The sequence below is a fragment of the Biomphalaria glabrata genome, chromosome 8 (genome assembly GCF_947242115.1).
Source record: "Biomphalaria glabrata chromosome 8, xgBioGlab47.1, whole genome shotgun sequence".
Classification (NCBI taxonomy): Eukaryota; Metazoa; Mollusca; class Gastropoda; family Planorbidae; genus Biomphalaria; species Biomphalaria glabrata.
In genome coordinates this window covers 30938426-30953060 of record NC_074718.1, presented here as the reverse complement: position 1 = coordinate 30953060, position 14635 = coordinate 30938426, and the positions used below count along the sequence as shown (strand labels likewise).

The 14635-nt window shown below is 38.3% G+C and overlaps 1 protein-coding gene across 9 annotated transcripts in view; it reads right to left on the bottom strand.

Moving 5' to 3' along the window:
* The window catches only part of LOC106067429 (uncharacterized), a 184378-nt gene that overhangs the window by 75252 nt on the left and 94491 nt on the right, over nt 1–14635 (bottom strand). The window contains exon 1 of one of the 9 annotated variants that reach the window (XM_056037998.1): nt 6107–6352. The exons of 7 other annotated variants lie outside the window; for them this stretch is intronic. Coding sequence is in view for 1 of the 2 variants with exons in the window: in XM_056037996.1 (XP_055893971.1) it covers nt 3362–3460 (99 nt within the window). In the remaining variant the exon portion in view is untranslated. Of the gene's footprint in view, nt 1–3361; nt 3470–6106; nt 6353–14635 lie in introns of those variants that run through there. One more of the 9 variants, XM_056037996.1, reaches the window with a different exon arrangement.

The window sequence follows — 14635 nt, the reverse complement described above, 5'->3', positions numbered from 1 at the left end:
GGGGATAGAGGCTGTGTGAATGGGGCTGTGGATGTTCATTTCTTTGAAAGCATTTCGATAAACAAAATAAAAGGATATGTTTGTTTCCTTTCCCGTATTTTCTCTCTCGTTTAGTTTGTTCTGAAACAAATCAGGAAAATGGAATGTTGTTTGTTTCGGATCACTTTCATAAAGGGAAACAACAGCATCACCAGGAGTAGAACAGCCCCTATTATTCATATTTCATTGTGTGTATGTGAAGTAGATGGTGATTTATTGAAGTCAAATGTTGCAGTAACTAACGCATAATGTAAACATTTTAACAGCATTAGAGACGCGTTTTTTTAGCCCATCAAGAAAATTATTAAAATTGTATTCTATATGCAAAGCGGTTACTACCACTCTAATATCAGGGCTTTATTTAGTTCTAGTCACAATATACAAAATGTTACAGTCTTCACACACTATTGCTAATAATAGCGACCGATTCAGTTAAAGATGAACCACCACAATTATTAAAGTGAATCAACAAAAAACTATCTCACCAATAATAAAAGGAATCCAAATTCATATTTAAAAAAATAATAATAAAAATAATAATAATAATAATAGATCTAGAAAAAAATGTTTACTACTCCCAGTTAAAAGTTATCGGCTTCTCTAACAGATACAAAAGTACTCAGCCAGCTTGTTCTCCGACTTGTCACTGAAAATTGTTCGCATATTTTATACCTCCCTGCACCCCTCCCTACCCACTCCAACACTTTCAACCCATGAACTGGAGAGCACATAACTAAGATGTCTACACTTGATACATAGTGCTCACATTTTATGACTACCCTCTCCCTACTCCACCCCACCCCCGACACCCCATATCAAAGGACGATAAGTGTACAGTAGAGTGATGACTTTGTCCTGCTACTCACGCAGGACCCAAACAACAGCGTAGCAAGTTTCCAGTAGGCCCGAGTTCAAGCAGATGATGGAGTCTCTCCCCTCTCCTTCCAAGAAGCCAGAAGTTTGACATGAATAGTCACCTTACAAAGCTGACAAAGTACTAATGACTTTTGATAGTCCGACAATAATTCGGATTGCTGAAAACGTCCGATTACAGAGGTTGGCTTAATTTTAAAGAATTTAACTTTATATATCAAGAAAATTATATTTCTACGTATTAAAATATTCTCTTAGACTTTTATTGGTATTAAAAAAAAAAACAGTAGATGAAAAAGAAAGAGACATACTGATTACAAAAATACAAAACATATTATTTCAGCTTTGACATACTGTACTAAATGACAAGTTCAGCTTACCAATAGTCTATAAGTATAGGCCTACTGACACAAGTAGACATTAATTACATGAATTTTCTAACCCAAGCAAAATTACTGAAAGTGTGAAATTATGAATCATCTGCTGGCTGTGGGCCCCTAATGGTCGTGGAGTCCGGGTTCATTGAACCCCTTCGCGCCATGGATGCTACGCCACTGGTCTGCTCTATCAAGAAGCAATTGTGATAAATGATTGTCTTTCAATGTCCCTCGTGGGTTATAAGTTATGGACTACGTCACTAGACCCAACAGACATGCACGAAGCGACTATCACATTTTATTGTCTTAGACTTACAGCAATAGTTGTTGAAGTAAAAAGCAAAAGCGTTCTAAAAATGAGCACATATATCAATTATCAAAACGTTATCAGATCTAGATGACCCGCCAGGATGTTGTGTCTGCCAGAGCTCTATCACGTGATGGGGTAACGTGTCATAGGCACAGTGCTTGAGAAATTGACACGAGTGAGCTCTTCAATAAACGGAAATAGAATATTTGGTCAGTAGGCCACGCTTACAATAAGACTAACAATTTCATAGACCAGTGTTTCCCAAACTGTATTCTGCGGAACCCTAGTGTTCTAAAAATAAGCAAAGTGTTCAGCTTAATTCTCATAATGTACGAAGTGTTCCATTAAGGCAAAGTGTGGGAAGCACTGACAGTCATAGACAAAAAGAACTAGAATGAGAGACAAAGAAAGACGGGGAAAGACAACTCTGTGGAGCCAATATTAAATTTAAGAGGCTGAAATGTCTAATGACTCAGTCATTGCTCAGCCTAAAACCAAAAGTAATTAGTGGAAAGGAAACTCTAGAAAACAGTAGACACTGACCTATATCTTGGTAATCCTCACGGACCAGGACACATTTTTTTAAAGGATTTATTTTCGTTTTGTTTCGTAGCACATAATCATCTTTTTAAAGTAACGTCTGTATTTTATAAGATAAGATAAGAATGAAGTAAAATTTAAAATGTCAGTATTTATGAGGCTGACAGCAGAGATTGCGTTGTGGTCACATGGGGCCACTGCCACAGGTCGTGGTCGAATTGTTTTTAAGTGTGTGAAATGTGTTAAAAGATATAAGCGTGTTTATATGTGTCTATGTGTGTGTGTGTTTCACCTGATGAAGTATTTTTCACGCCAGACAGAATTCAATGCTCTGACAGACCTTGCAAGGTTGTTACTTATTCTGAAATACCTGTCTAGATGGGACATACTCATTAGGTAAGACAGGGAGAAGTGGGCAAGTAAAGAAAGTGAACATCGAGATACAAATAAATAGAGAAGAACTTAAAAAGAAAATATTCGAGAAAGAAAAAAATGCGAGATATAGATATAGGAAGAGAGGGAGAGAAAGAGGGAGAGAGAGAGAGATATGACGACTGTGAATGAAATTGGAGAGAAAGAGAGAGAGAGAGGGAGATAGATGGAGAAAGAGAGTGATAGAGAAAAATAGTGAGAGAGGTATAAAGAGAGAGAGGGACAGAGAGAGAGAGTGGGGGGAGAGAGGGGGAGAGAGATAGATGGACAGAGAGAGAGAGGGAGAGAGAGAAAGACAGATATAAGAGATAGAGAGAGAGGGAGTGTAAGAGATAGAGAGAGAGGGAGTGTGAGAGATGGAGAGAGAGAGAGAATGAGAGAGAGAATGAGAGAGGGGGGGTAGAGAATGAGAGAGGGCGAAACGGAAGATAGAGGGACAGAGATAGATGGAGAGAGAGAGAGAGATAATTAAAGCAATACTTGTAAATAAGGCTAAGAATAAGAGAAGGAGCACAAACAACATTCGACATATCAACATATCAACACTAATAAATCCTTTTTGTTTCTTCTCTCATATTTCTTTCTCTATAAGTAAAAAAAATGTGACCAAATGAATAAGTCATTGTCCTCCCTGAATACAACGCATAGCACAGAGAAACATAATATGGACGCCTAGCAACATCAACCAAATGCAACCATCAGACTGTAAACCTAAAGACCAATTTATTTGTTTATACAAGGCACAACTGGACTGACATGTAAACATGTGACTGTGACAATCTTTACTTACGAATCGAAACATTTGGAACGCAATAAAATGGAAAGCACTCTGTCCCGAGCCCCTGGCACTAGTCAACGATGCATCAGTGTAGCACTTAACACCAAGCATGTCATCAACTTCCGCCACTGGCCAATCAATAGCAGGCGGCTTTTGTTTCCCTTATCTACACCCGACCCTCGTTGCTTCCCCCCCTCCTCCCCTCTCCTCGCTTTCCTCGCATCTTGTTACTCTGTGGCTCTGAATCCGAGGAGATCGATACAAGCCTATACTGAAGATCGATACGAAGAAGTTGTTTGTATACAGTTATAAGAGGTGTAAAAATATCTCGTTTATTGTATTAGGTATCGATATGCATTCCACGTCTAAATAACATTTTTAAAGTTGTCTGTCTGTCTGTCTGGTGCATTATCTGTACACGTTATTTCAACCAATTCCCATTCTTTGATGAAATTGAAAGCATCACTTATTTAAAATATTAACTAACTTATTAATTAATTTTTGGTAATTAATTAAGTTTTGATATTGATTAAGGGAAATAAAACTTACATTATTGCTAGGTTTGGCCATAAAAGTTCAGTTCTTTCCATTATTTAACCTTTTTTTTAAAAGTATTTGTTATATAATTTACTTTGTTTTTCTTCTTCAAAGAGAATTAATCAACGAACTCTTGTAGAATCATCAGCATTTACCAGCGACTATGGCGTATATTCGTTGAGCTGTTGAGCTTTTATTTAAATTGAAAAAATTGATGCTAAACTTCTAAAGTATCCCAGATGTAGACAGGTGCCAGAGATCTTAGAAACAGCTTTCAACTTAGTTAGGGGGAGACCCTTTTAAAAAATAAACAAAATAAAAACTTCCATCTCTTTATTTATTTGCTACAATTCCTTTTAAAAGGGACATCACTGCATTGATCAAATACTTTGCCGGAAGCTTTTACGGAGAAGCCCGAATCCCGAAATCAATGAAGCTTAGCCAGATCGAGGCTGGAACATCAAAAGCCACAGGGCGGGAAGGAGATACATTCTAGACACTGGCGTTTCCGGTGTTTCGTGAGGGGAGGCAATAATGAATATGGAAGTATTGTCAATGGGATTTCAGACCTATTAGAGGTCAACAGTTGTATATTCACTCATTTCAGGGATTCAAAAGTCATGTATTTATATATATATATATATACATCATGAGATATAAAATATCCTTATTGTACACTTTTCTTTGATGATTTAATACTGGAGGATATAAAATAATACCATTTTGACTTCATATGATATATTAAATGTAAATATTATATGGGTGTAAGATCTCCTAAAATCAATGTACACGAAAGATATTTTACATCTCATGTCCCTAATATGTCTAATTATATTTTTGTTTCCATCAAGGATACATATCACAGCCTATTGATGTCCAAAATATCCGATCTTTGACGCATTGTGCCCACGATGACATTCCGTTGGATTTTTTATCGAATTATTGCGGCCAATGACACGTCAACTGCCAGAAATTTATCTAACCCCGGACCGAAAAAGGTTGGATATCAGTCCCATGAACATAATATCAAAGGACATATTCAAAGGTAATGTTTCGATAAAGAAATCCTCAAGAGAGTACACTAAAGAAACGCGGAATCAAGACCAATAACAGGGAAAAACTGGGCCCAACATCTCTATTCATGGCGTGGTGCAGCTTGTGATGGTGTCCGAAGCTTTTGAAACAAAGAAGAAAAGTCAAGAAGTCATATCTAACGCAGACAAGTCATCAATACGGCCACTCTACACGGTCTCTGTTATCGGATTGCATAAAGCGAAGATAGGATTTTACAGAAAGGTTTGACTTATTAGGAAGTTAGACTGTTATGATTTTCGACCACGAAGGAATAGCCTCAATTCTAGGGTTAAAGTCAGATTTACTTATAATATTTTTTTAGTTCTAAATAGACTAAATAAAAATACACTTTTGTATCGCTCAACAAAGATGAACTATTCACAAGCTATGAAAATCTTGAAGAGAAAAACTTAAGAGAAAGTCTCGAGAGAAACACTCAAGAGAAAGACTTAAGAGAAAGACACAAGAGAAAGACTTAAGAGAAAGTCTTAAGAGAAAGACTCGAGAGAAAGACTCAAGAAAAAGATTCAAGAGAAAGAACCAAAAGAAAGACTTAAGAGTAAGGCTCAAGAGAAAGACTGAAGAGAAAGACTTAAGAGAAAGACTTAAGAGAAAGACTTAAGAGAGAGGCTTAAGAGAGAGGCTTAAGAGAAAGACTAAAGAGAAAGATTTAAGAGAAAAACTCAATAGAAAGACTTAGACTTAAGTGAAAGACTTAAGAGAAAGACTCAAGAGAATGACTTAGACTTAAGAGAAAGACTTAAGAGAAAGAATCAAGAGAAAGAATCAAGAGAAAGACTTAAGAGAAAGACTTAAGAGAAACACTAAAGAGAAAGACTTAAGAGAAAGACTTAAGAGAAAGACTTAAGAGAAAGACTTAAGAGAAAGACTAAAGAGAAAGACTTAAGAGAAAGACTTAAGAGAAAGACTTAAGAGAAAGACTTAAGAGAAAGATTTAAGAGAAAGACTTAAGAGAAAGACTTAAGAGAAAGACTTCCCCTCAATGAAGAAACGTAAGCTTTTTGTTTTGAACTTACACATTTAAATAAAACAAAACTGCCGAATACGCCATTTCGTTTAGCCAACACGGACACCGCTTCAAGTAAAACAAAAACAAAATCTTTATTCTGTACGTGTAGTACTTACCAAAACTCCAGTCGTGTTCAGAAAGAAATGAAGTCTATCTATTTTATACAGAAATCAATGAGCAGAGGAAAGAGTCACAGTGGCCCCCTCCACTCCATGACTTAGAAGACATAGCCCTCTCAAAGTGCTTCCTCATACCGGAACTCATTGACTACGTTATAGTACTCCAAGTTCACCATACGTACATTTTTTTTTTTATGAGTTTCCGTCGACTCGACAAAAAGCTCAGCTCTCGCTGATCCACACGAGGAAGAGGGGGAGGAAACGCTTCATCTTTTCTTTCTCTTTTCTTTCTATTTCTTTTAATACCTGAAGTGGCAGACTAACTGTTGGCCTGGAGACGTAGAGAGCGGAGACTTATTGGACGAAATAAGCTCACTAAATGGAGTAGTGTTTTAAAAAATAAAAGGAAGGCATGCTCTGTCCAATGTAACACAGCTGAAGTGGTCTGCAGTCTTTAGGCTACTCAAAAATTAAGAAGCTGTTGTACAATCTCAATGATCAATAACATCTGACATATTGACATATTGACATATTGCATACATCAACTTCCTGTTCTATTAGTGTCATTTGACAAACTCGTACTATTAAGTATATGTCTGCTTGTTTGTAAGAGGTCTTCGTTAATCCGTAAACTACTGCACGACCCCCTTGTTATGGAATGTATGTATGTGTGTGTGTGCGTGTTACTGCGGTGACGATGGGAAAAGGTTAGTGATTGGTTGTGAATGATGCAAGATAGGTGACAGTGTCGCCATTGGTCTTAGGACAAACGACTCCGGAACTTTAGACTGAAAGGTTGTGTTAATGTAGTGAGATTATGTTTGAAAAATATTCTGACCAATGTCTAGTACATTTAGTTTTCTTTCCACTTGTTTTGTCTAGTAGTGCCCACAACGAAGTACTTGAAGTTTAGTTGTCTACCAGCGGTTTGGTGTTACAAGTCAATGACCTTTCATAACTAGCCTCTAATTTTTAGAAGCAAAGTCATTCAATTTAATCAAGTTTAAAAGAATACAAGGCAAAAAAAAAGGGAGGAATGGAGAAAGACGGTCGACAAGTCTTGCCTGGTGCCCCAACGGTCCAACAGACTAAGGGATAGGTAAAAGTAAAAGGTAAAGGTAAAAAGAATACCAATAAGGCTGGATCAAGGCATTGTCGACTGGGCGATGCTAAAATTTACGTTTTTCTAAAATATGCATGGCACAACTTGATGTGTAGATAAGATATTTCTTGTGGTTCAACACAGCCATTTCATTAGCTAACAAGCAAAACATAAAATATTTTTTAAAAGCCTATATAAGGGAAAGAACTTATACCTATATCAAAACTGGAAGATTAATCTCCCTTTTCAATGTATACAAATTAATAAACACTAATCAATTAAATAATAATATAAATTTTTCACTGATTCACGTGTTGTCATTTGCAAAGTTTCAACTTATAATAAAAAAAGTACATATTTTTTACTGACATACATCACAATAGGAAACATATCAACACATCTATATACATAATTATCTTCTTCGCTCAAGAGTTTGGACGAGAAGAAGTAAAGGAAAGATCACTCTTATTTCTGCAAGTCGGACGAACTAGAGTTACGCCACGGATAATAAGTGAAATTTAAGAGTTTATATTAGAAAATAAATTCGTCTTTGCATTTTATTCATTCTTTACTACGTAAAGAACTACTTTACGAGCCTTGCGTGTAGCGAAGTCATACAGTATATCATAAAAATTCTATTTCCTATATAGATCACGCTTAATAGCAAGAATTACCAAATGTTTCAATCTATCTACGAGAATTGTTAAACTAAAAACTTTTTTCATTAGTTTGAGGCGCGAGAAGCTTCTTTAATCAGATTCCAAAATTACGGGATAATGCCGTTTCATTTTATTGCGCTTAGGATTGTCATTTTCCATATTGAATGACAATCCAAAATGACAATTTTTGTCGATATATTTCAGGAGATTTGTATGAATTTTCTAAAGATTTTAATAATTTCCGGATATTTCCAGGACTTTTTCGTATATTTTGCAATTTCAGGAGATTTCCAGGAGCTCTTGGTAAATCGACAGGAGGTCGCGGGAAATCTGTTATAAGTTAAACAATGCTTTAATTTAATAATTTATACACTTAGAATTAGCGCGGGTCCTATGAAATTCATCACTTTCCACTTTCTCTAAGATGCTTGTCTGTACTGGACAATTTTTTTGTACACTCAGATGCTTCGTATCTCATCATGAGAAAATGTCCACAAGTAAAATATTTCTTTGTCTCTGCTAATATTTTTTTTTGTTGTCAAGGAGGAGAAGGGGTGAGAATTCTAGTCACGAGGCAGCAGTGAAGTCGTTGATTGGTCAGCTCAATAGCCATTACACCAATTGGTCATAGGACTTGACTAAATAAGTAACGACTTACTGACAGTCACTGGTCCACTGGCTGGACACGAAGACAGCGGCTTGAATACTGACCAGCAGAGCCCTGGTTATAGATTATTCAACATCAGGATCTATTTCCATTAGACTTTGGTTCATCTTTACGCAATCCCTTCAGTGAAGTGTCAGATCTAAACAATGTCATATCTAGTGGTTAGTAGTAACAGAACAGCTAGGCATCTTTTGCTTTAGTTCATATCGCAAATTACCAGTCAATGCAAATCTTAAGAATAAACTTCTAGATCGAGCGTTTTATTTTAAGGGAAATCTCATTTTCAACGCTAAGATATGTCTGAATATAAAAGCTCACCATTATAAATAAAGCGTCTCATAGTTCAATACGAATTTTCATCTATAGATTTTCATTTAGGCAGGAAAACTATAAATAACTAGCTTTTTGGTGTACACGGTGTAAAACAAAATGAAGTGTTGATAAGCTAAGGCCTGTACAAAGGTACCAATACACTTAGCATGCACTTTTAGAACATGAGAAATACATTGTGCATCGTTCCACTAACCTTAGCAAGAAACTTCTCTTGGTATACAAGACGGGGCTCAATGCAATGAGAAATGTATATACATATATTTATATATATATTTGTGTGTGTGCGAGTGCGCGTGAAAGAAATTATTCACCATCTCCCTTTTCTCAACCTTCACGCACCACCTTGCACCATGAAATTCCTGGCTTCGCCTATGCAATACACGTATAGTTTAATTATAGCTGATGCTTTCTTGTCAGACCAACAGCATGCAACAGATATAACAGCATGGCCAACACAAAACACAAAACAACTGACAATCCAATTGTTCCTCCTCCTAATACAATTTGTCGCTTCTGCACATCGTTGTTGTTAGCTTCAATCCTGCCAGCCTGACCGCCAAAAAATTAGGTTTTTTAAAAAAAAAAAAGAAACGGAAGTGAGACGAAGAGCCAATCAGACTGCAGCGTCGTGTCATCACCCCCTTGTGGGGTTGCATGTCCAACCTTTTTGTTTTCTCTTCAAACCTAATTTTCGTCAAAACTCAACAGTTTTGTTGTCGCTGTTGAGGTTTGCTGATAGTGCATTATTTATCTGCTGCTCTTCTGAGATAAGCGTCCATGTACTTGCTCCCTTGTTGTGCGTCTGTCAATGAGTTGTTCTCCTTTTATAGCAAGATATGCATTCTCTATAGTGGCTACTAACTATAACTAATAAATTTCATTGAGCTGCCCAAATCCCACTTCGACACCAATTTTTGCATTACAAAAAAAACAACTAATTTTATGGTGTCACAACAACAAATGTAAAAACTTTGTTCAGAATTGTTCATAGTTCTAGGTTTCCTTTGCTTGTCCCTTTTCCAGCCCTAGACATACAAGCCACATGGGCTTTCATCTCAAACGAAATGCATGATCTTCGGAGTTTTGAAGGTCAGTGTCTTTATTTACTAGTAAAGTCCAACAGTTCTAGGACAGATTATCGTGAGCTAGAAGAGGTAACTGCTGCTAGAGATGACATATTATCGTGAACTAGAAGAGGCAAGTGCTGCTACAGATGACAGATTATCGTGAGCTAGAAGATGCAAGTGCTACTAGAGATGACATATTATCGTGAACTAGAAGAGGTAACTGCTGCTAGAGATGACATATTATCGTGAGAAAGAAGAGGTAACTGCTGATAGAGATGACAGATTATCGTGACCCATAAGACTGTCACTCTAAAGAAACAATCGCACGACTTAGGCATTCCCATGGCAGTCTTTTTTGGCTACCCATTAGACCGATTCGTTTCCTCTTACGACTGTTTCTATGTGTCTCTATGAGGCATGCGAACAGGCACAAGGCGTCGTTCACCAGAAAAACGTCTATCAAACGACACACGCCCCTGGCAGTCACTACTTGGTAGTGCGTCCTGTCTGCCTCAAACCTCCTACCTGTATAGGCCACTAACTATATATAGAAGCTAATACATTTTCTGTGTCTACCCTGAACTATTGAATAAGTTTAACTACAAGGAATAAATTCCAGTGTCACGCTATTCCTACCCTTTGTCTGTAGTCTGTCAAGTCTTTGAAACTTATTAACCCCACTCTCACAGGCACTACGATATATATAACTATATATTATAAATACAGAGTCGATTTCATTTCTATATTTAGTACTGATAGAAGCAAGACCGATTGTTAGACATTCATAGACACATTTAAAAACTATATGACGTTCATAGAATGCCAGCAGGTCCACAAGACATTATGTATGGCGATCTAATAGAAGGCTGGAGAGCCGCTGGTCGCCCACTTTTGATGTAGCAAACGCGACATGAAGATCTTCAAAATCGACACTAGCAGCTGGGGAAAAGGTGGCACTGGATAGATCCACATGGAGAGCGAGCATAAAAGAAGAGTCCCGGATTGCAGATGCCATACTCAACAGTAGCAGAAAGAAAGGTGAAAAAGCAACGGCGTCTGGTGATTACATATGTGACCGCAGCTGTGCATCAAGGATTTAGTCACACAAGAAGTTGCAAAGAGTAAAGATCGTGTCTCGAGACGTAAAATATATATATATAAATATTCTAGAAGATGGGGTATGGTGCCCGAACTGTCAAATGCTTAGCTTTCAAAAAGAGGAAAACGAGTTCGAAGTCCGATGAAGATTACAATTTTGAATTTCAGGATGTGCTAGTCAAGTAAATTACAATGGGAATCTCAATTAGGCTGAGGAAGTTAAGCTGGTTGGCTAGATGACAACTTGTTAGCGTCGGCCATAAAAACAAATGAGCTTATATCATCTATCCACAGAGATCGCACACGTTGCCCTGCCTCATCGTGGCGCCCGCGTGGAAACGGCCATTAGAGAAATTGGCTAGGCTAAATGGGTAGCAACACAGGACTCCCGTGGGGATGCCCACGGGTAGACGAGAGTCCACTCATTGCACGGGCGGGGTTGTAATAAAGTCCCCACAAACACGTCACCAATCCATGCGCTGTTCCTCAAAGGGACCGTTACATAAATGGCGGATCCCGCACAGTTAGCTTGGTACATTGAAGGAAAATGGCAGAAGTCCCCGGTGCATTCTCGGCCTTCGGCCGTGTCTCTAGTCCACGTGTCGGGGGCCGAACGCATCGGTCAACAGCAATGCTTTACATAGGCATTGTCTAGGGTCTCTCCCAAACAGAACTGTGTGTTCACACAGGTTTTTTGTTTTTTTTTTACTGTTTGGCGTCCAAACAGGTTTGTTTTCAAACTTAGAGCTCGAAGAGCCTTCGGCTCAGCTCTTAGACATCAACAAGGTCGGAAGGTGATACCTTGACTCGACTGACTTACATTCTTAAAGATTGTGTAAACCCGGTACATCGACGAAGACATGTTCCAAAAATATAAAGTTACAAAGAAACAACAACAACAACAAAACAACCAATAGTGGGCTAACATGTGTTTGCCATTTACTGGAAAGGCTCATGACATTTCGGAAGAGTTTGCATCGATCCCAGAGCAACGTTATTATTTTGTATTTCACAACTACCAGAGGAGTACACACCTTTTATCATCGCGTGTGGGTGGGCTATGGGTGTGTGTGTGTATTGAACCTAGTGTGTGAAAGCCGGTAGGTTATAGATTTGTTAGAGTGACTTTAAACAATCAATTCTCAAGTCGGCTGTTGTTCTAATGACATTGTTTATCAAAACGAGGTCGTTTGATTACAAAGAAGCAGACGATGTTTGGGTACGCTGCAGGTTGTGGTAGGCAGCTCGGTCTGGCTAATCAAACCTTCAGCGTCATCCTTCAGATTGCATCTTACCTCAACTGAAGTTCAAGTGGAATGTTTACTAAAGGAAGTCTGTGGGTGGGCCTACAAGTTTTAGTGCATTAAGGTCCCATCGCAGACATGTCGAATTCCTTTTTCTTTAAATGCTCTTTGAAACTTAGTATAGGCATATAAAAAGCACAGTTGTGGTGTAACTTTTGCTACATATAAGGAAAGCTGAAGCTAGAAATATGGCACATGTTAAGCGATTTTTAGCGGCCCCTGAAAGGGGAAAAGACGCTATTAGTTTTGTGTGAAATGTCTGTCCGTCCGTCCCGTTTAGATCTCGTAAACTAGAAAATATAGTGAAAATCCGACATCATAATATTTTAGTCTATTCAAAGTTCTGATGCAACGGCTACTTTTTTCTTTTCTAAAAACGAAAAATCTAATTTTTAAATCACTTATGCAAGCATAAAAATACACAACTTTTATAACTATTCACCATTAATAGTAACAAACACGGGAGTCTCTTTAGTAGGGATAAGATAACATCACCATACAGTAGACACATTTATGCAAATGGTTTTACATTTTTTGTCAACATTTTTTTTTTTACATTTGTATTGCTAGTTCTGTCCTACTAACTACTACATTTACCCAAAAATAATGCTTAATTTTTTTAAAGAGAAAAAATCTATTTAGTAAGTTGGACATAATTTAAAACAACAATTAATCAGTAGTTTTTCATATTATCGCGTGAACTGCCGCGCTGCACTATGGCCATATAACACTCAACTATAGGAAACTTTTTTTTTACGGAAATGTTTTTTTTTTTTTTTGGAGGATTTGAATAAGAGATTGACCCTTTACAAAATCAATTAGATCAATTAAATATTCATTATTAGACAATAGTTAGGCCAGGTTTACATCTAACTTCACATTCATTTTCACCTATCCTTTGGTCTGCTGGACCACAGGGGCACCACAAAAGATCTGTCAACCTTCTTTCTCCATTCTTCTCAGTTATTCGTCTTTGAGAGAATTTAATTCTGATGTTCTTTCGGAAAATATTGATACTTGCCTCTTTACCTGCCTGGGTCGGGGCCTGATTTTGAGTTTGTGTTTCCACACAGACTGTCTTGTAGCCTTGTTAATATAAAGTTTGTCATAAAAGTGAAAATGAATAGAATATTGCTATTTACGTTTATTCTTTCATTGCTTAAGTTTCGATTTTGCTAATTAAAAATAGCATTGGAAACAATTCCGGACCAAAAATACCAGATTCTTCAATATCCAATGACTCGTACGCTACGGTTATGAAGCTAACAGTGAGCTCAAGGAATGAACTAGTTACTAATGTCTTTTGATGCTGCTGTATGGCTTACTAGCTCCCGATCGCTTCTCATGGCGTGAAGATGTGAGTGTCGGAGTCACGAGATATGAAGCAAGAAGAGTGGCCAGCGTGAAAGAGCGCCGAACCAACAAAAAGCTGAGAGAAGAAGCAGGTCTAGAACCTCGCGGGCACGCTGCCCTGCCTCATCGTGGCGCCCGCGTGGAAACGGCCATTTGAGGAAGTGGCTAGGCGAAATGGGTAGCAACACAGGACTCCCGTGGGGATGCCCACGGGTAGACGAGAGTCCACTCATTGCACGGGCGGGGTTGTAACAAAGTCCCCACAAACACGTCACCAATCCATGCGCTGTTCCTCAAAGGGACCGTTACATAAATGGCGGATCCCGCACAGTTAGCTTGGTACATTGAAGGAAAATGGCAGAAGTCCCCGGTGCATCCCGGCCTTCGGCCGTGTCTCTAGTCCACGTGTCGGGGGCCGAACGCATCGGTCAACAGCAATGCTTTACATAGGCATTGTCTAGGGTCTCTCCCAAACAGAACTGTGTGTTCACACAGGTTTTTTTTTTTTTTACTGTTTGGCGTCCAAACAGGTTTTTTTTTCAAACTTAGAGCTCGAAGAGCCTTCGGCTCAGCTCTTAGACATCAACAAGGCCTAGAACCGAACCAAGAAAAAGCTGAGAGAAGAAGCAGGCCTAGAACCGAACCAACAAAAAGCTGAGAGAAGAAGCAGGCCTATCTGCAACTGACCTAACCTACCAAAGCCACGTATGCGGCAGGATTTTTAGAGCAAAGATTGGACTTCACAGTCATCTTCGAGTTCATAGATCACGAAGGAGGAGCTATACATGGCGTGCGTCTTTCATACAACAGCATGCTATGGTTCAATCTAGTTTGTAGATATGGAGAGGGAATCTGGAACGAGGCACTGCCCTTGGAAGCTCAACACAACTCGCATTGAATGTATTCCAATTAAATTTCCAAGTCTAATCGGTAGCACTGGCGG